This window comes from Musa acuminata, chromosome BXJ1-9 (genome assembly GCF_036884655.1).
Source record: "Musa acuminata AAA Group cultivar baxijiao chromosome BXJ1-9, Cavendish_Baxijiao_AAA, whole genome shotgun sequence".
Classification (NCBI taxonomy): Eukaryota; Viridiplantae; Streptophyta; class Magnoliopsida; order Zingiberales; family Musaceae; genus Musa; species Musa acuminata.
Genome location: NC_088335.1, coordinates 3,544,578 through 3,568,292, shown reverse-complemented (window position 1 = coordinate 3,568,292; position 23,715 = coordinate 3,544,578). Strand labels below are relative to the sequence as shown.

The following is a 23,715-nucleotide window of genomic DNA, read 5'->3' as shown; positions in this document are numbered from 1 at the left end:
TTTCTGCACGCATTCGTGAGAAACAGATTGGCACCGATATATGCTTTACATTTCTCAGAGATAATCGCAAAGAATTAGAAAGCATTTGACGATAATATGTTTGTTTACATATGGATTGACTCACCATTTATTTTAACGTGAACAGTCTTATTTAATACTCGAGCAGTACACAGTACAGATAACCATTACGCACATCGTCGAGACAACGAGGTGTTCCTTTACGGATCGCCCTTGAGAAAAGGACATGGTTGAAGCTTCGAAGCTGTGGTGTCCACAGAATCAACACCGGAGATCACCTCTCCCTTGAGAAGGCCTGCGAACAGCTCGCCGGGGTCGTAATAGATCTCCACCTCTTCCGCCCTCAACTGTTCGTCCACCTGCATGGGAACGGACACCATAAAACTACAGAGACACAGAGAGCGTGTGTAGACTGTGATGCATGGTTACCTTGAGAACAGCCACACCGGTGAACTCAACGAGCTCCCCGGTGGGAGCATGACCTTTGTAAGGGCCCTCCATGTAGCCCCAGTGCCTGTACTTGAACGCGATGGCCGGAGGCCCCGAGTACACGCGGAGCACCTCCCATGCGAACCCACGAGGGAACGCCATCTGGAACACATCGTGTGACGACTCGAAGGTCTCGGCGTCGGCCTTGTAGTACTGGAACTCCGGCGGCAGGGAGGTCTGGAGCAAGGCGTTGTAGCTCCCCAGCGCCAGCGTCTCCTCCCCCGTCAGCCCCTTCCTCCCGTTGACGAAGAACTTGAACTTGGCGGGGCTGATGGACTTGAAGTCCCCCAGCCGCGTCTTGTGCGACAGCTCCATCTCCCATGTCTTTATGGCGTTCTGCACCGTCTCCTCCAGAGACCCTTTGGGCCACTCCTGTCGCCGAACAAGAATCGTTAAGCTCGTCGTTAAGAAGACGATAGCAGAGGAGGCGAGAGATTAACGTGCCGTGGTTCTTCCTTCTTCGAAGAGCTTGTTAACGAGATCGTAGGTGGGAGGGGCGCCGTGTCTCCAGTGGGTGTCCTTCTCTCCCTCTCCGACCAGGTAAGATCTGTATTTGTCGCCCTCGACGGCCATCTACACGTGTAGCACACGGCGTTCAGGTGTAGCGGAGATGGAGATGGAGATGGGAGGCAGAAAGCCAGAGACGGAGAGAGAGCTCTATGTATCTAAATATATAGGCGCAGCAAAGAGATCGCCTATTGTTGGAGCCTTACATGGCTTGGTTCGGCAGGAGGTTGTCGACCCAAGTCGAGTTAGGTGTTTGACTCGTAGGTGGGCCAAGTGACGGGACGAAATAACTGGTGGGAGAAAATTGGAAAAAGTCAATCCAGTAGTTTCGATCATTAAGATTATTTTATATAAATTTCTATTTATTTTTCAGTTGTTAGTTATCTATTTCGTCAAATAGAAACTGAATAAAACACACAATCAGATCAGCGGGATTAGGATAAATTAAAGTGAGTCAACTTGAAATCCATCGAGTTAAATTGTATGGGTCGAGTTTTCAGTCAAATCGGAAAGTTCAAAGAATTACAATTAAGACATTCCTTCCATTATCCTCCCTTTCAGCACCAATCGTTGATCCTCTTCAACTTTCAGTACAAAGAATTACAATTAAGACAGGATTGAAATGCACAAAATGAGAAAATGTACCACTTCACTGATAAAAAGGCACGATGTAGCATCAAAACAAGGAAGCTTTGATTGAAGGACAGTACAACTTTATTGATCCAAAGAAACAATGTAGCACTATAAAAGAGGAAACTTGATTAATGGTTAGTATGAATTATTTGTCCCGGACTTCATACAGAAGACAAAGTGCATGCGCGTAAACCTATCTAGAATTTATTTTACTTGAGAACACATAGAAGTAACTACGGTGGTCTTTCTTTATCTAGCATTCACATCCTGATGATCGTTGCTGCCGACCGCCACTAGCCACGTCGATAGTGTCCGGTAGGTAACTTCAACACCAATAAAATTAACTTCTTTACAACATTAAAATAGCAAATAAAGAATGAATCAAAAGTAACAAAAGAGGTTAAATATAGCATCAAAAGTGTCCTCGATTAAGAAATGGCAACTCAAAGTTGTGGCAGGTAGCTTCAACACCGATAAATGGCAATTTAAGAGAACGTAAGAAAGAGTGCATAATCATACACCAGAAAACAACTAAGTAGAAAGAATCACTGAAAAAGAAGGAAAAAAAATAAAACTCAGTTCTCTTCAGTATTGCCGATAAAGACAAGGACTAGCCCAACATTAACTTGAAGATTCAGAATGCCTGTGTTGTTAGGAATACAATTTAAATGTGCTTCGAAAATCAAATTCAAGTTTCAGCTTAGAACAAAGAATAATAATAATATGAAAAAGAACTTACATGTCGTCCTCGGGTTCATTCTTGAGAGCAATCTTGGCTATACACTCAAAAGCAGATTCCACGTTGATGCCCTCCTTGGCAGATGTCTCAAAATAGGGGATATTACCCTTCGAAGCGCACCAGTGCTTTGCCTTCTTCTCAGAGACCTGAAACATCAACAGTCAAGTTGAGATCAAACACTATAAACCACTTGCATGAAGAAGCAAATAAATAGCGCTAATATCTTCATCAGTATGTAAAATGCAAAAATTATAAAAGAGAATATATTTTACCACTCGACTATTTCCACCATCAATATCTGTCTTGTTCCCTAAGACTATGAATGGGAAATTTTCCGGATCTGAGGGGCTTGCCTGAACAATTACAAAGAAATTAAAATATTCAGACACAAGCTTTGTCATATAAATTGATGGCACAGGATGAGAGACTGTCTACCTGAATCAGAAACTCCTCCCGCCAATTGTTGAGGTTATCAAATGATTTCATGACATTAACATCGTACACAAGAACACAGCAATCTGCACCACGATAGAATGCGACACCAAGACTTTGGAACCTTTCCTGCCCAGCTGTATCCCATATCTGAAGGGACAAAGAATGAGATTGAATGGTCTAAAATTTTGACCTTCTAAATACAGCATGGAGGATCCTTAGCATAGAAAACCAAGGAGGTAATCTTGTACAAGTCTATGATAAGAATTGCATGATGTGAAAGTCAATGTGTTGGTGGAAGCTTAAATAAAAAATCAATATATTGGTGGAAGCTTATATAAAACTAAAACACCATAACTCAGAAGTCATGTCCTGTATGGGCATTTCATACAGATAAATACAGAAGTTCTTTCAACTGAGATTTTCAAGCAATCACATCATTAAATGAATCTTATGAAAGGATACTGATGTTTGGAGATATTAACGACAGTTTGCTTGATTCAGTATCAGTTTATAATTATTGCAGCCTCATTTGAATCCCAGAGAGTACATATCAAGCTTGAAATTTGAACATTCTCTGCAGGCAATGATTCAAATGACTAATGAACTCTCAATTGAGGAAGAGATACTTGGAAAAGTCCATGAGATGTCACTTGAGGACTGAAGATCTTATGGCTTCCTAGAGGTGCTGAATTTCAAACAAGAAAACATGTGTACTTGTTCTAAAGTAAACTTTAAACCACTAATTATGGGTACTTTTATGGCTTATACAATAGTATTTTGTTAACTTTGAAGTATGATCTCATAATTTAATTCTAGAGCATTAATTATTAATGCTCATGTCATTAATATGCTTTTGAAAAGCTAAATTATTATTACTAGCAAATATTTTACTTGAGGTTGCACTAATTTAATTAAGAATGTATTATTATTTATTTATACTAATTTATATTTTACTTTCATTTAAAAATATTTTAAAATGTATCATTAGTTAGATTTATTAATTCATGTTTTACTTTCATCTAAAAACTTTACTATGAAAGTTATACATTATATTTAATCCAACACACATTGTGTATTTTTTACTATTTATAGTTTAGGCAAAAGAAAAACTTGTCACTGAACCTAAAAAATAGCGAGGGTTAGAAAATCAACTTGTGATTTCTCATCACTATCATAGACTTCATTCCAACAGCACCTTCTCAACAAAATCATGTTGTTAGGCCATCAGATATTAGGCACAACATAGACATCATTCTCACATACCGGTAACATAATAGTTGGTGCCAAGAAATGATTTAACCAGCAAGATATTCAGTTCCTCGATTCATTAGCAAAAAGAAAAATATGTATAGTTGTGAACTCCACAAGAATATTTGCAAGCTTGTATTCCTTAAATTCAGCATCAAAATTCCAATATCAATCACGTTTCAAATCTTAAAATTAATTTATCTTAACAAACCCTCAAAATAATCAAGATGCAGCTGCCATCTAAATTCTTAAGTGTCATACCATAAAATGACAGCTTTACTTCATCAGCAAACACACATTTGGCCTATAAATTTGCATCAGACAGCTGTGTGTAACAGAGAAGTTTTCAATGATCTTGAACCGATAACAAGTCATACCCAAAGAGATTATTTGTATGTAAAAAATTTGAGACGTCTCAAAGACTGATATATAAATAGGAAAGATTCTCTAAGAAAGAAGATCAGCAACTTCATCAGTGTCCAGGTTTTAGTATTAGTATTATCAGAACCAGACTGGACAAAAAACTGGGAATTGGACCCCTATAAGGTCCAATTTTACAATTAGATCATCCATGAAATCAGATTGGATAAAACCAGCTGAACCAGTCCGCTTGAACCAGCCAAGTGGCCAAGAACTTAGTCTGGTTCTATACTTGCTCCAAGATAGTGACACAGCAGACCTGAATCCCAAATTTTTTTCTCTTGGACGACACCTGAAAAGACAACACCTTTCTCTTCAATGATGCCCCCAGGTGCCAATGGACCAAATATTTTAGCCCAAGATTAGCATACCGTGTAATGTATGAGATATTCAGATTATATGATAAATTGGATAGCAGCCAACATGATCAGTCTTTCAGGAGGCAGTCAACAGTATTCTTAACATATGAATGAATGAGATATCCATGATAAAGACTGTAAGAACGTAAAAGATACAACCTACTATGGCCACAAGCATTCTATGGCTTGTCTACGAATTATATTTGTGTACTTAATCTGTAATACTATTCTGCACTTTCCGCATAGAATACAGCAAAATTGATATAAAATGGGATAAAAGGGTTCTGTTTCTCGGACACCCTGTGGCGCTCAATCTAGTTTGGTGCCTGAAAAAGTACTTTTCCAGATTTTCTATCTGAGAAGACAATATGAAGATCCAAGCAAGATGAAATCAGTAAATTATAAAAAATAATAAGCAATATTTTTAAGAACTAACATCGCCCTTGCTTGGATAAAGTGAGTTAAGAGTATTTCCGATCTTACTCTTGTTACCCGCTAGAAAACATAGTGGTTGATTGCAACACGGTTGCAAGACCAAGACTTACCTGTAACGTGAACAGTCTGTCATCAATCTGGACCTCTTTGGTCAAAAAATCGGCGCCGATTGTAGCTTTGTACTGGATGCTAAACTTTCGATTCACATATCTAACGAGCGTAGTTAAAGGTCAAACCCAAACAAATCCAAGAAACATAGACAGATACCACGCAAACAAACAAGAGGCACATCACCAGAATCAAACTACCAATGACTTCAATGGCCAGTGGATACTGATTCATTAGAGACGTCTTCCCAACCCTGTCACAAGCAAAACAAAGGAAACCAGAATCACCATCAAAAGATAGTAACTATGTGATAATTTATTTATCAAGGACGGAATAGAGAGAAGAAACAACACCCGCTGTCACCGAGGATGATAACTTTGAGAAGCTTTCTCCGGCGGGAGGCCATCGATCCTAGACCCGGGAGCTGAAGACTTCGGATTCGCCTCAAGAAGAATCAATCCGGCTTACGAAGCGTATCGATCTAGGGTTCTGTATACAACCACGAGATGGAACCCTACAATGATCCACGCGGATCGATCAAAGAAAGGGGAAAGACTTGGAGAAACGGCGGAGACCAGTTATTTATACTCGTCGACTTCTAGAGGTCTACCAAGGTAGGGTCTCCAAAGTTGTCGAATCGTATTTTGACGCGTGGATATGTAGCTGTTCTCTCTTTGGACAATATAGCCGAAACAGATCCCTTCTCCGAGATGAAGGGGACAGAAGAGGCGGTGAGGTTTGATGCCGAGCCAGACGGGATGGGCAGTACGGCCTGCGGGAGTATTCGCCCAGACTGGTTTGTGGATCCGCCGTTATGTTATCGTGTTGTATTTTACTATCCTTTTGCGTATATTATTTTTCTAATGTTGATATTAATTATATATATAATATGGACGAATTTTCAGAAAACTCTTCATTTTGAAAATTTAATTTTTTTCTAGAAGAAGTCTCTCTTTTTATTTTTTTAATAATACTTTAATAGAAAATCAAAAAATAATCTTTCTTCCTTTCATGAATGTGATCCGGACCGTGTATATAGAATTATAAGAAGCATCTTTATTGTGAATGATGATTCTAAAATTAAAATATTATGCTATCGATGTATCATTTATATAAAAATCAATGTTTAAAAAAGATTATTTGATGTGATCATTTGATACTCACGTTAGTAATCCGATATTGTGGACTTAAAAAGTTTGAGAAAAAAGTTCTTCGTAATATATATTTTTAAAATAAATTTTATGACGTTCTTCATTATTATAAAGGAAGAGAATAGAGTTTATGATTATTTTTTTACCATAAATTTTAAGTAATTTTTTTTAAAAAATATTTTAAATGAATTGATTCAATTTAATTGAACCAAAACCAAAACCTTAATCCAAATTAGGCATTTGAGCTTATTAGATTAATTAATTTAAATCAATTAAGGATTTATGATAGAAATTTTCATTGGATTGATAATTTTTAAATTAAAATCGATTATTCGAATCAATTAACCAAACCAAAGAAGGATACCTAAAACTAAAATTATTTATACTATTCAAAATTGAACCAATAATAAACTAATTTAGTTTGGATTCAATTATATTTTTATTTGATTTTCTAAGCTGGTTTGAACACCCCTACTAGATCATCATACTTCGTCAATGTAACCCTTCGCTACACTCTATAAGCCTTAGAAACATAATCCACTACACAATTTAGCGTTTCGACATAACGATGGGTGTCATTTTATAAATAAAAAAATTAAAACTTAGGTTATTTAAAAAATACACAAAAAAATATTATAAAAATATAGTAAGCAGGGTTTTGGAAATAAAATAGTACGAAAGTTTCGGCCCTTTTAACTTACTTTCTTCGTTTACATGCTATATTTAAATTTATTTGATATTAATACTCTTAAAAATAATAAATTATATCGGTATTATAATTATTTCTGCGTGAAAGGTATATTGGGCCTCGGTGGGAGACGGCGGCTTGGGAATTCGGTCGAGGAAAAGGGGCGACAAGGATATTCATGGCTTCCAATGTTTCTCTCAAGGGGAAAGAAAAGGCCGGGAAGGGCTCCAAGGCGTCGGAGGAGCGGTCGGCCAAGTGCGTCAAGGAGTGGAGCACCTGGGCGATGAAGAAGGCCAAGGTGATCACCCACTACGGATTCATCCCCTTTATCGTCATCATCGGCATGAACTCCGAGCCCAAACCCCAACTCTACCAGCTCCTCAGCCCCGTCTGATGTCCCCTTCCAACATCGGCAAGTTGACACTTCCTGATTGTGGTTTTTGGTTCTTCCCATTAGGGATTTGGGTTCCTTGGCCTACACAATTAGGGATATTGTTTCTTTCGAGTGCCCTTGATTAGAACATATAATTCGTCGACTCGTAAACTTTCTTGAATCGACGATTTTATGCTTACAATGTCTTCGCAGACGTAATTAATTTGTTTTGGTAGTATAATCGATCGTGCTTGCTCATCATGAGAATTGATGCAATTGATGATAGGTTTGCTTTCGGTATCATATTGATGTGTCAATCTGGATGACCTTTAATCCAATTTCTGTCCTTTTTAGCAAACAAAACTTACATGGTTGAAAACTAGGTTTCAGGATTGCTCTGTCCAAAGGTAGCAATTAAAAGGTACTCTGTAAATTTAGATGATTCTATCAGGTGGCTATTCCTTTCATTGAATTCAACTGTTTGTTGTGGCCATAAACAAAAGAGTCTATCAACCTTCACGCCATTCAAATCATTCATTGCTTTTAACTGATGTTTTCCTTAACCCTAAACCGTGTTGACGCATTTTATGTGTTGCTTTTTTTTTTATTTGAATGATCATCGTATCTTTTTTACTGTCAGCTTTGACTAAGCTGGAAAAAAAAAGGTTGCTTATTGAATTCGATTCTTTTCTATATACATCTTGTAGATAGCTTTGGCCACAAAATATTGCATTGTGTCGAACATTCTAGCAAAGGAAGACTTTTTGAAAATTTTTATATTATGATTGAACTTTGATCATGCTTATGGTGAAATATGAGAACTAGTATCAGTTACTAGTGACTTGAAAATAGACATGATATGGTTACTTTTTTATGCTTACCAATATTGAGATCATTTCTTTTCCAAAAATTATCTCCTCGTCCTCGATATCAGAAGGTACAACTCTTGTCATCACACAGTGTAATGTGATAAGATGGTTTCGATACATCAATGATACATAAGAGAATTTGTTTTTGCAGATATTTTGTAAGTTCTGTTGAATATAACTGTCTCTGTGGATTATTTTAGTATGGTGCAAATCAATTGTCTGGAGATTTATTGCCTTCAACACCTAGTTTGCTCAAAAGACAATCATAAACACCCGATAAGGTTAAATTTAGCTTTTGGCAATGACCTCAAGTCCTCATGTGTGGGAGATTGCATTAACCTGGCTTAGCCTCACATAAAAAGTGGGGGACTTGGATTGATCATCACAGTCTAATGGGAGTACTATCATTTACTTGTTAAATTCAACCTTAAGCATTTCAGACTCAACAATTTAATGACAGTTATTCCGATGAGGCCAGGTCATGAGATTAAATGCTATAATACATGATTCAATCTTAATTTAGAGTTGTAATGCTAGTAGAAGGTGTTTAGATTTTGTGTCGACCGTACTAGCATTTTGGAATATCTTGATTCTTAAGTTTTTGACATTTTCTGGCAGTCATGCCTCTTTTGCCGCCAATTAACTACTCATATATAAATGCATGTGCATGTGTAAATGAAGTGTTGTTAGATTCTTTTTGTTCAGTATAATAAATTGACCTCCTGAGTGATGGTATTGGCGAAATGTATTTTCTCAGTTCAGAGGGTTGGACGTTCGAGCTAATCTTACATACCAATCATAGTCTAATGTCTTCTGAGATCTCTTAGTTTCTAATCATAGTCTAGTGTTTTCTAAGATCTCTTATTTTCTTGAAGTTGTTTTTATCCAATGGTATCTTTTCCCGTGCACAAATCAGGTTATCTTTTTTTTAATTAAATTAGTAATGTTATTTAGTTGTTTACTAGTTTTTAATCTTTGAACAAAGGATGTTTGTGTTTGTTGCAACTCGAAGAAGAGTTGAGAATTTTAATCTTATGAGTGTATCGGGACTTAGATTGACTAATAAGAATTTGATTAGTATACTCTAATTAATTTTGATCCGAATAATTTGAGTCAGTAGCTAAGTTCAACAAAGTGAATGAGTTTATTATTTTATCATGTCAGATCGTGATAATTAGAATTATAGTCAATCTAAGATGTTTGAGTAGGTAAGAAGACAGAGGTAAGATAGAGAGTATATGGATCCTCTCAAAGTTAGAGTGGACGATAAATGCCTGAGTGGAGAAGATGTGAACATTCTAATTTAAGATAGGATTTTTAAGGGGGATTGAAATATATTGGTTCAAACATAATAAAATAATTAATAGTTTGTGTTTGGAACCACTTCATGGAACATACCGTGTAAGGGAGGGAAGGAGGGCGAAGACGGTGATGTCACTGGTTGCATTCGTCGGCGCTGACAGAGGTGACTGCATTGCGGTAATGGTCATGTACTACAGTATAAATGGGAGCAATAATAAATCCTTCACGGTTTTACCTGTGCATCACACGACATGTTACTACACCGCTCACAATGTGTACACGAGTTGTTGACGTTCCACTTGCGAGGCTGTGTCCAGCGTGATACGAAGTTACCAATTGGCCATACGGATCAGATGCGCGGGCGAGCCGCGTCGCGACACAAGCAATTATACTCGCCCCGAGCAACCATGAATATTTGCCTTCCTTCTCCACCGGATTAAAACTAGGCGGTGTGACCTGCGTAGTTTGTCACCTCTGTTTTGTCAGCTTCGTACTGGTGCAAGCGGTCCGATTGTACTTCACCACGCACGAGAGTTCGACAGCCTCCCCAGTTTGTCCTCAAGCTGGTGTTCACATGAGCCTTCGCGGTGGTCAACAAAAAAAAAATATATATATATGCTTGTGACACAAAGAGCCAAGTTACAAGAAAACAACCGAGGGAGCTTCCTTACTCTTTCCTCAGCCCTTCTCACCCTTAAGTTGATCATCGAACGATAAGAAAGGCATTCGATGACCGTGAGATATGGCCTAAAGCAAGATACCGGTAGGGTCAATAGAGTCAGTCTGACCACTGCTTGTGTTTGTGCACCATCAACAGATACAAGCCAACGTGCAAGACAAAGGCAAATGGACACATCTTTGATGCGACAGAGCAGCACCCTAAAGATGGATGAACGGTTGAGAGAAAACTGGGGAGATGGATTTACCTATCATGCAGCGTGGTTGTCAGGAACATGAGAGTAATCGTCAGTGCATGGACAATACATTACTGCTACTGCTACTGCCGCTGGAGGTCTGTACCTGGAAAATATAAGTGGTGGTTGATAGAGAACAGAGTCACGAGCGGAACAGTTCATGTGCTTAAGATTCCGCTACAGATAGCGGCTTGCTCCATCCCGAGGAGATGGGAATAAGAGGGCAATGACATGAAGCGTTGAGCTCAAGGCAAGGCCGCATGGATAAGACTTGCACAAGTAGTAGTCCTTGTAGAAGCGGGTTGAAGCATCGGTTCGCTCGAATGCTTCTTGGCTCCTCTTGCAGCTCCACCGCGACTGCTACCGATGTGATTAACCTTTCTAGCAGCACTCTCCGACAACAATTAGTGCCAGAAGAGTCCTCCATCTGCCGCTCCGGCGACGGTCAACGTAAGCTTCGCAACCCTTTGTCGTTCCCTTCAAACGATGGCGGCCACCAGCACTGCGTTGCTCCCGTCGTGCAAGGCTCTGTTCACCGTGGTGCCCGCCGCTCCGGTCACGAGATTAAAAAGGAGAGGAGAGTCACCGAGATTGGCGAGCGTAGCAAGTGCCCTCCCGCTCCTCCGGATTCTCCGATGAGGAATCGCTACTACCGCTCTCACGACGAAGACAAGAAGAAGAAAGCTTGTGGGAGGAGAGGAAGCAGCCGAAGAAAGGCAACGAGGAAGCTGTTGTCAAGCAACGGTTATGGATTTAGCAGCTCTTCTTCCTTGGATCGCAACGACGAACTCGGTCTCTTCAGCAGCGGCGAGGAAGAGGAAGAGTCGGGAACTCTGTTCTCGTCGAAGAGCTTTTCTTCCGACTCCTCCGAGTTCTACTGCAACAACAACGGGAGGAGGAAGAAGAACAAGAAGAAGAGCGGGAGCAAGAGCATGAAGAGCAACCAACCTTTGAGAGGGACCGCAACCGGTAAGCTTTGGCCATTGGCCTCCCTTTCCTCGGCAGAGAAGAAACACAAGGCAGAGGCAGAAATGGAGGTCGGATTCCCTGTGGTGAAGAAGTCCAGTGATCCGTACATGGATTTCCGAAGCTCCATGGTGGAGATGATCGTGGAGCGGCAAATGAGCAGCGCAAGCGACATGGAAAGGCTCCTCCACTCCTACCTTTCCCTGAACTCTCATCTCCACCACCCCGTAATCCTCGAGGCCTTCCTCGACACATGGGAAGCTATCCTGGGTGAATAATACATTTCGACTTCCTTTGTTCTTCCCCCGCTGTGAAATGGAGTGATACACTTAGAATGATCGTGATGTATGTATCAACGTTTCTGTGTTGTTCCAACTAAAGGTTCGTGATCATAATTCTACCAATCCCACGAATCAAACAAATTGGCGAGCAATTGTTTTGTTTGCCCATGGAAATTGCGTAGTTTCAGAAGCTTAAATGCTTCCAAATACTGCGTGGAAATTGGAGACTAAATATCCAAGACGGGGGTTGGGACGTCTTCCCCTGATCCATGCTCTCTGTCTAACCTGCTGTTTGTCTTATGCATGACCTGCTTCCAGTGGCATTAACGTCGATGGATCCGCACTTGCTTGCTGACACAGTCTCAGACGCCAACGCCACCTCTTCTCTCGTCTTGGCACGCGAACCACGTCAGGGTCTGTCCTCTCTCTGCTGTAGAACTTGCGCGAGTATTGTCGGAGTCGTATTATGCCTGATGGACAAAACATGCCTTCAGAAGTGTAGCTTAGCTGCTTGGAACTCATGGAGAGGGCGGAATCGTGGATACCGTGGATGCCACACATGGTTTCCGGGGCGGCTTCTCGAGCGACGCGGGAGACCAGCGGGAGCACAACAGCTGTTGCGCATCGATGTGAAGCGCTGCGTACAAGGTATTCGAGCAAATGCCGCCAACGTCCTTGGTGTCATCTTCCAACTCGGAAACCGAAGCACATGGTGGGCTCAGCCAACGCCGGGCGCGACTTCGTCCTCTTTCCCCGTTTCGAGGTGACCCGAGACAGGTAAAAGAAGTATTTGATCAAATAAGATGGACGATTGAGGTTAGGAGAAGTGACACGAATGGTTTTGACCCTAAAACTAGGACGAAGGTTGACACACTTTGCTTCTCTAATGGAATGCTCGTGAAGGCCGTCAGGAAATCGAATCGGACCGGATCTTAAATGGAACCACATTAAACCGGTTCAGCCGGCTCGCTTTCTTCGTTGCGCAACAAATTAATTATAACTTTAAAAAAACGAAAATTGGAATGTGTCCCCATTTCAACTAACTCGACGCATCCTGTTCGTTGGATCTCGTAATCCCGCGATCGCAAGCTTGCCTTCATTCTCCTCTGCCCGCGGGGATACACGTCCTTGCCACCGTCCCATTAGGGTTTCTTGCCTGCTCGTAGTCTCAACTATTGATCGATAAGTACGCCGGGGACCTCGCCAGTGCCGTGCCTGGATCGGATCCTGGATGATGTCGGCAGGCTTTCGGCATATGCGCCGTTGACGGCTCCGCGTTCCTCTTCGTCAAGGAACTCCGCGTCTTCCGCAACGTCGAGCTCCTCGCTGGATGCTGTCCGCACTCGCATTGGCGTCAGATTCGCCGTACGAGTTGGCATCTTCTCCGTCGACTGATCGGATCTTTCAGCGCCCCTTAGGACCTCCGGATGTCGGTAGTGAATCCCGCTGCGGTGGTGCCAAGGGATCCCGACAATCGGTTACCGCTGTTGGATTCAGGAGTTCCTTCATGGTTCGGAGGAAATCTTGGAAAGAATCAGGAGGATGAAACGAGTGAATGTAGAGGAAGCAAGACGGAGAACTTGCTGAGTTCTCGATTCACCACCGATCCCTACATCCGGATATAAATGAAGTATCAATTCAGATATGGCTTCGTGGCAGGTAAGATTTTGAGGTCTCCTTGTTTGCCCCGAGCTTTATTATAAGATCAATGTGGTGTTTTACCCTGTTTATGTCTTCGTATTGTATCGATGCTTCAAGGAGAATATATAGGTAGGATAGGAAGTAGCCTAATAGCTGACCGTATCATTCTCTCCTGGAACGTCAAAAAGAAATTGGTCCAAGCGAACATCCCTGGACTGGCAATTTGGTATGCATGTACAATTTGGTCCAAGTTTGCCCACTATTTGTCATCGTATGTAAGCTCATGTTCCTTTCCATATCGAGCTGGCAGATGTCTGCCGTTCAATGTCCTCTTCATCTTATCTCAGTAAATATGGTCTGTCTCCTCTAATTTTAATCGACAAAACGTGAGGTTCCTCAATCAGCTATTAGTTTCTCCTCTGAGCTTCATCTTAATATGATAATTTTGTGTTTGGAATATTATACCATTCAGTTAACGCTCTATATTGATGATCAAGGAAGGGTGTACATTTTGGTCAAAGACTCTCGATGATTACCAATCATGTGAATATCGACATATACACAGAATGATTGTTATGGAACAATCTTTCATTTTTATAGTTATAAAACGAAGCAGATCCACCTTCGGAAGTAGAGCCATTGACATATATCTCCTTCGTTTCGGCCAATGACCTTTTACAATCTGGTAATTAACCATCTTATCATTGGACCAGTGGGAATTTTTCTTTTTAGTGAAAGGATCAGAAGCTTAATATCAAGTGTATAAGGATAATGATTTGTCTTTATATCAAAATATTTTCAGCTTAATGGCATACATTGTTTATTGGATTATGTCAGGACTTCAATCAATTGGTACATTACGGCATGTTGTTCTGTAAGAATCTCAATCATTTGCCCAGTGAGACAGCATCATGCTTATTCTTAAGATCGTAGGGATACATTAACAGGGGCCAAGATTATCATAATTGTTTTTCAAGTGATAGCCAATATTGATGGTTATTGTGGAATTTAAAATTAAGAATTTTTTCATGTCAGTTTTTCAATTGAATTTGGTGAAGACTATATAACTAAATATGTTTTTGTGGAGCACTCTTGGATAATCAGCAGGATCGAATGATCATCAAATCTATAGATACAAACCACATTTACTTGTACTTGAAAGAAAGTACATAAAGAATAATAATGATGTTGTCAGTAGAATGAAATTAGGTGGCTTGGTTTAACCTTCAAAAAAGAGAGTGACATGAAAATAGATATGGATGTTAGCATTGGGAAGTAACTAAATTGATTTCTCATCTTAGATGCCAGTCTTTAGCATAGCCACTAACCTTGTATGTTCCAAAAAGATAATTCTTGACTTGGAAAATATAGTAAGCTTGATTGTTAGTTAGGTCAGTATCACTACAGTCTTAATATATTCATGTGGATGTCAATGGAGGCATTCCTCAGCCATTATATAGAACCTCAATCTCTGTCATTTTCTGCTGCTGTTATATGTTATAATATTTGTAGGGATTGAGCAGCAATTTTCTGTATTGTGTGAAGTACAAAATTTTCATAAATTGCTTTCACCATACAATTCTCACTTTGAACTGTTCAGGTTTTGTTTTGACAGGCTTTCGTATTTTGAAAGTATACTAATGTCTACTCAATTACACTATTATCAGTTCTAGACTTTGTACTGATTTCTATAGAACTTAGCTAGCGGATTACTGATTTCTCTGGGTGTTTCCTCATTTTCTGTTCATTAGTGCCTTTCTTCTTCCACTTTCCATCTTTCTCTTTCTCATTAATTAAATGGAAATTTAGATTTACCTACCATCTTACCCCACTAGTGCTTCCCGGAATAAAACTTTGTTTTCTTTTTAAATCATTTGAGATGGTGTGACAGTCTGCTTCAGGGAACCTGATTTGTGTGTCCCTTATAAAAGCTGGACTATAATATTTAAGTTGCCAATATTCTCTATATCTTTAATCAAGATTAACACAGCAACAATAGTTTTCTCTCCTGGTTGTTGTTTTGTGGAAAAAGTTTGAGGAACATTTTTCTGTTTTGAGTAATGAGATGCTTGTTCTCAGTATCGCAAAAAAGCTCAGTTTGTGACAGTAGCACTTACAAGTTACATATTAGTTGCTTCCATGACCCACAGTGATCACTGGAAGTCCTTGGAAATAATGCCACAACTGACTCTTCGGGGCCTACCTCTGATTCTCCTGCAAAAGTTTCTGTAGGAGTGGAGGAAATGATGAGAAAGTATATTCCTAATGCCTATTTAATATGAAATAATTAATCATGAATTTTGGCCATGGTAATGGATAGTCCTTTCATCCTTGTACTCATTATTTTTGTTAGTTCAAGATGTTCTCAAGATGACACATTTCAACAAAGATGCTATAATTTGCTTACAGAAACCGTACATTCAACATCTTTCATATTGCATACTGAATAATAATTTAAGGATAGGCATACAAAATAGAAGAGATTGGTTATACAGAAAGGTGAGTTAGTATATTTGCAGTTGATGGTGGCATTAGAATCATGGAAGCTATGATGTTGTTAGGCTTTAGCAACTTGCGTTGTGAGCTTGTCATACTTGCAAGTGACCCTGGTGACTCAAGTAGGTATAATCTGCTTCTTTGATGCTCTTGTAGTTTGAGTTCGTGATGGACAATTGACTTTTCTTAATTGAGGAACGTCTTTGAGGGTCTTTATATTTTTCCTGACAAGTTTTTCCATGACCCCGTAAAGCAGAATAAAGGACTAATTGGTTATTCTTGGATATTACAATTTCTTCTGTAGGCAATCATAACTTGATGATATATGTGTCTGAAAAGGGTTTTGGTCAGTGAAGTTGTTGCTACAAATGCTTGGGTTTAACTGCATATAGTGCCTTTCTAGGATATTTAAATTGTATAAGCTTGCAGCAGACACGAACTAACAGTCAGATAAACAAGGACAATCATAATAGTATCATCAAAAGCTTCTGATAACTTTCACATGAATGTTCAAAAAATCAATAAGATGATTAGTTATTCAGAGGCATGCATTTAATTACCATTAATGAATAGTTTTTACTAACTGTAGTGCCTTTTCATTGATTTCATCAGTCATGGATTGCATGGTATTGATCAATGAGATTATTAGATGCATGTAAATGAAATCCAAGGCTGTTTTGGTTGAGCCCTCAGCAGGGCTAGGTGTTCTGTCAATTTGTTTTAGTTGCCTTTTATGTTAGTCATTTAACAAGTGGACCATAAGGAGAAAGCATATTCCATTTGGCAATTACCCAGCTGGCTCCATGTGTATTTGAGTTACCCGTACACGGTTTAATACTTTATCTGAGCTAAATGTGAAGTTCAAGTTATACAAACACCTTCGTACTTTTCTTTCACAAAATATTGCTAGTTCCTAAGCAAAAAGTTACTCCTGTGTCCCTATGCCTTTTTTTTATTTGTTACTTTAGCCACCAGCTTTCTTAGCTGTTTTAATAGTTTATCAAAGTCAGACAAGATAGTTAGTTTAACTGAGACTGTCAATTGTTCCTTTGTCAAAGTCAGACTGAAGCATGACAAAGTCCTGAATTCTCATATATAATCAATCACTCCTTTGCCATGCTGTATCAGGAATTTGCTTTCATCATAGAAGCATGATGAAGACCTGAATTCTCGTAAAAGTTCTCTATAAATTTAATCACTTGCTCCTTTATCATGCTCTATCAGGAATTTGTTGTATCGTCATAGAAGCACGATAATCCTCTGGTATAAGTTCTCTGTAAATATAAAACTAGCTCCACTATATGGTTCAGCAGATAGGTTCTTCGGCTTTTTAGAGGGAGCATGCTTGTGGTGGTTTTATAGTATGCACCTCTTTGGTATCAGAAGGAACTTTTCAGAGTTCGGTGGTGATTATTTTACAGTTAAGATGCCATATGCTTTTCTCAATTTGTTTCAGACACATCAATACACTTGATGTTCAACTATGGATAGTGCTTTCTTAGGTGAAAGACATTCCAGTAGAAATGTAACTGATTCTATCTGGCCCTTCATATAGCCATTTAAGATTTGATTTATTGACACGATTAGATTTATAGTGCCAATGTCGTTCATCTACTGCTTCGGCAAAGGATAAGCACTTGAACCAAATAAAGTGTAATCGGAACATTATCGTGTTCACTTGGACATCCTTGTGTGCAAATCATCTAGCGAACTTGCAACTCTACTATCTAGAAAAGAAAATTCCTAGTACTGTTTATGCATTGATCTTGAAGATAAGTGAATGGTTGGAGCCCATAACTGTGTTTTTTTTGCGAGGTAAAGGCCATCTCGATGCTAAACTGTTGATTACTAGTCTATGTGGTATAATTGAAGCTGATGGTGTCCCCTATCCTCTTTACGTGTTGTTGTATTGCGTCTGTGTGGTCGCTTGATGGGATTTTCCACCTGTCCATGCACACTGCACTGGGGGGAGCAGAGTGTAGCATAATAATCATTTGGTGGTATGAGGAGGGTTGTTACCTGTAGGCACTGTGATTCGTGGTTAAAGCTGACACAGTAGGGGAGGATGCGATCTGCTGCTGCTGCTGCCCATGGCATGTCGCTCAAGATTCATAATGATGGGTGGGTTTGCTGCGCAGCAAGCCCCACCATTTGGGATGTTGTGCATGTCAGTCTAGTCGTTGTTGTTTGTGTTCCATTCCCCGTCCTCCTCTCTTTTTTGTTTCTCCATCTATCATCGCTGTCATCTGGATTCCATATTCCTGAGCGTGGGATACGAAGTACGAGGCTTGCCTTAGTTACTTTTAAAAAAGCTTCGATTGCTTGCAAATTTAAGCTAGGTTACGGATCTCCTGGAACCAAGTCCAAAGAATGCTTCGCTGCCACAAAGATAGGCGGATGTGCAGGCTGGAATCCGGAACGATCCAAAAACCCAAATGGGATATATGGTGCCAGGGGTGAGAGACAGAAGCAGACCGTACATGGAGTGGTGGTGGAGGATTGGAACAGTTGAGGGGAGGGAGGAAGAACCGAAAGTGGGAATAGTCGAGAGGAGCAGTCCTTGGGGGAAAGGCAAGCACGCGCTCTTACTAGGGGATCCGGAGCGAATCGATTACTACTGACAGGGTTGGATTGGCCTCTGCAATGCGAAGTCCGAGTGCCGTGGGTTGCCGGTGCATCGTGTGGCATGGGATCTTCCTTTGCTTTTTGTTGCTGGTGCTCCAGAGATTCCTAGCTTTTTTGTGGGTAGTCCATCAGATTCCTGCTCGCAAATGTACGGCAAGGATTGCCCATGTTTGTATCACTCGATAGGGAAACCTTCTCTGCCAAAAGCTAATATTCGTCGTTAATGGGGCTTATTAATCTTTTATTGTTTCTAGAAGTTGATATATTTTATTCAGATGAACAGTGTATGTGCCTTTGCTACTTCCATTCTTTTTTTTGTCTTGTGGGCTGTAAAAGTTGCAGGAATTCTTTACCTCGATACCCCATTTAGCTTGTCGTTAAAGGGTTTTAACTTGTCGCTTTTTCTGTACAGGTCGTAAGAACTTCCATTTGGTTTCTTCTGCTTCGGCTTTTAAGAGCACTTGAGCTTAGCCACTACCTTTTCGGCTACAGTTGTCAGTGAGTGAGAAACTACTGTGTGGATCGGCAAATCCGTCCGGCATCCAAATACCCCGCAATACATATTGGTTACTACGTATGTGCTTCTATCTACGGTGTCCACCCCCAAGGAATAATAAATAAATACTATATGAAGGGCATCTCGAGTTCACAGGATCTATTCGTTCTCCGTTCCTCCTCATCTATAGCGGTGCCCTCTTTTTGCTCGCTTTCCTAGAACCATCGAGGAGGCGACTGCGAGGGAACAGAGTGACTGAACTAAAAAAGCTCTCAGCGTAAGAGAGGGAGACTGTGCATGAAGCGGTGCCAGCAGCCACAAAGGTTATGCTTCTTCTTAAACGACTTGCATGCGTTACTAGAACTGTAGTTTAGTGGAGCGGTTAGCAGTCGTTGCACTCTCATGGAGCGTTGGAGGGAAGCAGAAGGTAAAACGCTCCACGATCCCTTGTTCCATCTCTGCCCCCCCCTTGCCTTCCATCAACCGAGCGATGGCTTCCATGAGGTGGCGACCAGAGATGAAGCCGAGCGCAGCATCTGGGTTCCCGGGTCGATCATCGTTGGCGCTGGTCCGTCGGGTCTCGCGGTGGCCGCGTGCCTCGAGGCGAAGGGCGTCCCCAGCATGATCCTGGAGAGGTCCAACTGCATCGCCTCTCTCTGGCAGCTCAAGACGTACGACCGCCTCCGTCTCCACCTGCCCAAGCGTTTCTGCCAGCTCCCCCTCGCCCCCTTCCCCGCCTGCTTCCCCACGTATCCCACCAAGCAGCAGTTCGTGGCCTACCTCGAGGCCTACGCCCGGCGGTTCCACATCCGCCCCTGCTTCAACCAGACGGTGGTGAGCGCCGAGTACGACGGCCGCGTCAAGCTATGGCGAGTGTGGGCGGTCAGGGCCGGGAACGACAAGGCGGCGGAGTACGTCTCCCGGTGGCTGGTGGTCGCCACCGGGGAGAATGCTGAGGCGGCCGTGCCCGACATCGATGGCATGTCGATATTTAAGGGCCCCATCATCCACACCAGCTCGTACAAGAGCGGCGATGAGTTCCAAGGCAAGCGGGTCCTCGTGATCGGTTGCGGCAATTCCGGCATGGAGGTCTGCTTGGACCTCTGCAATCACAGTGTCCGTCCTCGCATCGTCGTAAGAGAATCGGTTCGTCGCTCATCTTCTCCGTGCAACCATTTCTGTTTCATCCATTCTTAGTACTTTGACATGGAATCTCTCTCTCTCTCTCTCTCTCTCTCTCTCTCTCTCTCTCTCACACACACACACACACACACACACATCAAAAAGTAGACAGAGCCATGAATTAACTTATAAAGCTCCTTTTCAGAAGTGTTGCTTTGGTCGTAGTCGAACTTCTAATGATCACCGGTTCGCCGAAAGATAAACCTGAGGCTGTTCATGGCACAACACACATAAATCTAATCCGCCTCAACGACGAACCTGTGTAAAGAAATGAGCTGCTTTGTCATGCCAAGAGAAAAAACAAAAGCTTCTCCATGGAATCCTCTTTTCCTCCATGCGTTCTTCCACACTGATCTTTCACTTTATCGGGATCCATTCGCACGCGGAAGAAACCTTCTCGTCCCCTCTTCTTCTTCTTGGGATTTCTTTTCTCCCAAAGGTTGCACAGAGCCGTGCGCCTCCCTTTCCCATGAGGCATTTTGCCACCAAAGTCTGGTCCCATCACCACGACCGAGGCACGGTATGTGACGTCCGACAGCAATATCATATCATGCAATATGTAAACTATGTGTCCATTGTCGATAGTAACATTAGCGATTGCATTGCCGAGAAGCCTTTCACTGTTGATCACCATTGCCAGGTGCACATCCTGCCGAGGGAGATGCTGGGGAGGTCCACCTTTGGGCTCTGCATGTGGCTCCTAAAGTGGCTCCCCATGCGCACCGTGGACCGCATCCTCTTGCTCTTATCCAGGGTCATGCTGGGCGACATCCAGCGATACGGCCTCCGGCGGCCCCGGTTGGGTCCCCTCGAGCTCAAGTCGCTCTCCGGGAAGACACCGGTCCTCGATGTCGGGGCCCTGGCCAAGATCAAGTCTGGCGACATCAAGGTGATCTGTTGCTCGAGGTAGAGACATGGAAATGATCCGAGTGTGCGATGACCTTGGGGATGTGGTGCAGGTTTGCCCCGCCGTAAAGCGACTGACAGGGCATGGAGCAGAGTTCGTGGATGGCAGGTCCGAAGACTTCGATGCGATTATCCTAGCGACCGGCTACAAGAGCAACGTGGCGTCTTGGCTGAAGGTATGCACGACGATTCCATCGGGCAACTCGATGACCTTTGTCGAGGATGAAAGCATCGGTTCTGTTTTGGCAGGAGCGGGAGTTCTTCTCGGATAAGGATGGGTTTCCGAGGAAGGTGTTTCCCGATAGCTGGAAGGGAGAGCAGGGCCTGTACGCGGTGGGGTTCACGCGACAGGGCTTGATGGGGGCTTCCGTGGACGCCAAGAGGATAGCTCATGACATCAAACAGTGTTGGATGGCCGAACCGAAGCAACGCATGCTGCCATCACAAACTTGAGCTCAAGATTCTTCTTATGTAAGAAGACGGGTCGTTTTGTCATGTACATATCTGATTCTGGTTGTGTTGACTGACAAGTGACAGGGAGAATGAGAAAAAGAGGGAGACAGAGATTGGATTGCGAGTTTGTGTAGCGCTGATGTGAAGTGCATTTGAAGTTGATTTCTTTGTTTCTTGTGAGTGAGTTCCTCTGCTACTGTTCCTTCTTACGAGTGCAGCAGCTATTTCTCTAGCATTTCTACAAACACTTCGAGTCAGCAACATATACTGTATGCCATATAGCCTGCGCCTCTTTCTTCTTGTTGAAACAAAGGTAGGTAGAATCCTGGAGAAGTGAATGCTTCCTCGAACCCCACATCCGATCGAATACCTTAAAAACATATTTATAATCGAAGATATATTGCTTATGTTGGCTACATGATTCAATCCCAGATGAGCATTCATGGCAGGACACGGGCATCATTTGCAGTGTCGGATGATCTGTCAGGCCTCGATTCATTCTTCTTTCACCGTCTCCATCGATCTATTTGCCGGCGAACAGGATACTCACACCGCTTCCTCCTAGCACTAACATTTCCCAACAGGCGAGCACTCAAACTTTCTTCTCCGCTCTTCCTTCAAAAGCTCCACTGGGATCGAGCTAATTCCGGGCTGCTGCACTACGTGCCATGTGCATCGCAAGACGCAGAGCTCGTAAGAGACCAAGTCTTCGAGGCGCGTGGCTGGCTGGGAGTTAAACCCGCGCGCGGAGGCACATGCAGCGGCCGGCCGACGCATGTCCGCTGTCGCCATGGGCGTGGGTGTGGAGGTGAGGCGGAGCTCGACCGCATCGTGCCGAAAGCCTTGCGCTCCGGAATCTCCGGGATTCCGTTCGTGTGGTCGTGCTTAGCATGCGAGACGATCAAATCGCCAGGAAACACATTTATATATTTGTATTTCTAATGTGTGGTTGTAGAAAAGGATTTAAATGAATTTATGTTTTTGATAAATAATAGATTAAAATTATATTTTAAATATGCATCGATGTAAGTTTTATCGGCTAAAATTGTATTACAAAAATTCATTGGATATTTTTTTTTGACAAATTTACCCTTTTAATATTCTTAATATATATATAATAAATTAATAAGTAAATAAACGAATGAATGTATATAATCTAATACAAAAATTAATTAATAAATAAATATGATAATATAAATAAATAAATATATATATATATATATATATATATATATATATATATATATATATATATATATATATATATATTATTTTGCGATCTGAGTCGACGTGGTGAATCTTTCACGTCTTAGACTCTCCGTCTCACGTTCCAGAACCGGCCTGAGTTGACTCAGGACGACGCTCTTGAAGACGTTGTCGGAGACTTGGGCTGAGCTCTTCTTGCTTCGGCCCATTTCCTGCGCTTTCGGACACGCAGAGCTGTGTGCATGACCAGCTTCCAAATCGGTCACACCTGTTATGGTGATGGTGGGAACTTACGTAGAAGGTGTCGTCGAGAAGCGTTGTGCTTGGAACGACGCGTTCGATTCAACCCAGAAGCGTTCGACTGCTCGTCTACTCGTTGCATGATGATGCATCATCAGTTTGGCCAACATCAGGCGATACCCCCGGCCGGAAGATGAGCCTGAAACCCAGGTCTGGCATGCGGCATTTAAGCCGTCCATGGCTTCGTGCGCTCACCTGCTTCTCCGAGAGACGGACGCGAGCTTTGAAGCAGCCGTATAAGGCCAAAGCCAGCGGTAGATGGGGCGTCCGGCCAAATGCATTCAGTGGCCGGAGCCTGGGACGGTTGAGTTGCTATCATGTCGATCCCTCCTTTGTTCTAGCTGGTGATGCAGCCATCATCCATGCCCTGCCCTTTCCCTCCCTAGAAATCCTCACTTCTCCAATCCATCGACACTACTTTTTCTTGTTTCGGTGAGTTTGATGGATCAGTTCCTGTCTCTTTTTTCGCTCCTCT

The 23,715-nt window shown here is 41.9% G+C and overlaps 5 protein-coding genes across 6 annotated transcripts; 3 read left to right on the top strand and 2 right to left on the bottom strand.

Moving 5' to 3' along the window:
* Nucleotides 1-61: 61 nt before the first annotated feature.
* Nucleotides 62-1,163, bottom strand: LOC103997022 (pathogen-related protein). The gene is made up of 3 exons (XM_009418144.3): nucleotides 952-1,163; nucleotides 448-879; nucleotides 62-377 (listed from the first exon to the last, which is right to left on the bottom strand). Exons 1-3 carry the CDS (start codon nucleotides 1,078-1,080, stop codon nucleotides 219-221), a joined length of 720 nt encoding a protein of 239 aa, XP_009416419.1. The 5' UTR covers nucleotides 1,081-1,163; the 3' UTR covers nucleotides 62-218.
* Nucleotides 1,164-1,685: 522 nt separating this feature from the next.
* Nucleotides 1,686-5,999, bottom strand: LOC135581992 (ras-related protein Rab7-like). Of its 2 annotated transcripts, XM_065082055.1 has the most exons (7): nucleotides 5,745-5,999; nucleotides 5,618-5,644; nucleotides 5,394-5,493; nucleotides 2,822-2,968; nucleotides 2,659-2,739; nucleotides 2,387-2,532; nucleotides 1,686-1,970 (listed from the first exon to the last, which is right to left on the bottom strand). In XM_065082055.1, exons 1-7 carry the CDS (start codon nucleotides 5,795-5,797, stop codon nucleotides 1,901-1,903), a joined length of 624 nt encoding a protein of 207 aa, XP_064938127.1. In that variant the 5' UTR covers nucleotides 5,798-5,999; the 3' UTR covers nucleotides 1,686-1,900. The 2 variants fall into 2 exon arrangements, with proteins under 2 accessions (XP_064938127.1, XP_064938128.1); XM_065082056.1 differs by lacking the exon at nucleotides 5,394-5,493 and having other exon boundaries at nucleotides 5,578-5,644; nucleotides 5,745-5,961.
* An 87-nt stretch (nucleotides 6,000-6,086) lies between these two features.
* On the top strand, nucleotides 6,087-7,844 carry LOC135592540 (mitochondrial import receptor subunit TOM7-1-like). The gene is made up of 2 exons (XM_065082057.1): nucleotides 6,087-6,187; nucleotides 7,339-7,844. Exons 1-2 carry the CDS (start codon nucleotides 6,102-6,104, stop codon nucleotides 7,622-7,624), a joined length of 372 nt encoding a protein of 123 aa, XP_064938129.1. The 5' UTR covers nucleotides 6,087-6,101; the 3' UTR covers nucleotides 7,625-7,844.
* A 2,126-nt stretch (nucleotides 7,845-9,970) lies between these two features.
* On the top strand, nucleotides 9,971-11,992 carry LOC135592538 (transcription repressor OFP8-like). Its single transcript, XM_065082054.1, has one exon. The coding sequence runs from the start codon at nucleotides 10,949-10,951 to the stop codon at nucleotides 11,930-11,932; it is 984 nt and encodes a 327-aa protein (XP_064938126.1). The 5' UTR covers nucleotides 9,971-10,948; the 3' UTR covers nucleotides 11,933-11,992.
* A 137-nt stretch (nucleotides 11,993-12,129) lies between these two features.
* On the top strand, nucleotides 12,130-22,674 carry LOC135592537 (indole-3-pyruvate monooxygenase YUCCA6-like). The gene is made up of 6 exons (XM_065082053.1): nucleotides 12,130-12,349; nucleotides 12,430-13,594; nucleotides 19,110-20,339; nucleotides 21,016-21,264; nucleotides 21,335-21,457; nucleotides 21,531-22,674. The coding sequence occupies exons 3-6, from the start codon at nucleotides 19,596-19,598 to the stop codon at nucleotides 21,732-21,734; spliced, it is 1,320 nt and encodes a 439-aa protein (XP_064938125.1). The 5' UTR covers nucleotides 12,130-12,349; nucleotides 12,430-13,594; nucleotides 19,110-19,595; the 3' UTR covers nucleotides 21,735-22,674.
* The last annotated feature ends 1,041 nt before the right edge of the window (nucleotides 22,675-23,715 follow it).

Bases quoted from the DNA above. Each gene is read 5' to 3' on its own strand.
- LOC103997022 (XM_009418144.3), bottom strand. From the start codon at position 1,080: ATGGCCGTCGAGGGCGACAAATACAGATCTTACCTGGTCGGAGAGGGA. The intron at 880-951 runs GCACGTTAATCT...GTTCGGCGACAG, and splicing joins TCGAAGAAGGAAGAACCACG to GAGTGGCCCAAAGGGTCTCT. The intron at 378-447 runs GTAACCATGCAT...GTTCCCATGCAG, and splicing joins CCGGTGTGGCTGTTCTCAAG to GTGGACGAACAGTTGAGGGC.
- LOC135581992 (XM_065082055.1), bottom strand. From the start codon at position 5,797: ATGGCCTCCCGCCGGAGAAAGCTTCTCAAAGTTATCATCCTCGGTGAC. The intron at 5,645-5,744 runs GTGTTGTTTCTT...TGCTTGTGACAG, and splicing joins ATCATCCTCGGTGACAGCGG to GGTTGGGAAGACGTCTCTAA. The intron at 5,494-5,617 runs GTATCCACTGGC...TACGCTCGTTAG, and splicing joins AAGACGTCTCTAATGAATCA to ATATGTGAATCGAAAGTTTA.
- LOC135592540 (XM_065082057.1), top strand. From the start codon at position 6,102: ATGAAGGGGACAGAAGAGGCGGTGAGGTTTGATGCCGAGCCAGACGGG. The intron at 6,188-7,338 runs GTTTGTGGATCC...TCTGCGTGAAAG, and splicing joins GGGAGTATTCGCCCAGACTG to GTATATTGGGCCTCGGTGGG.
- LOC135592538 (XM_065082054.1), top strand. From the start codon at position 10,949: ATGGATAAGACTTGCACAAGTAGTAGTCCTTGTAGAAGCGGGTTGAAG.
- LOC135592537 (XM_065082053.1), top strand. From the start codon at position 19,596: ATGGAGCGTTGGAGGGAAGCAGAAGGTAAAACGCTCCACGATCCCTTG. The intron at 20,340-21,015 runs GTTCGTCGCTCA...CACCATTGCCAG, and splicing joins GCATCGTCGTAAGAGAATCG to GTGCACATCCTGCCGAGGGA. The intron at 21,265-21,334 runs GTGATCTGTTGC...GATGTGGTGCAG, and splicing joins TCAAGTCTGGCGACATCAAG to GTTTGCCCCGCCGTAAAGCG.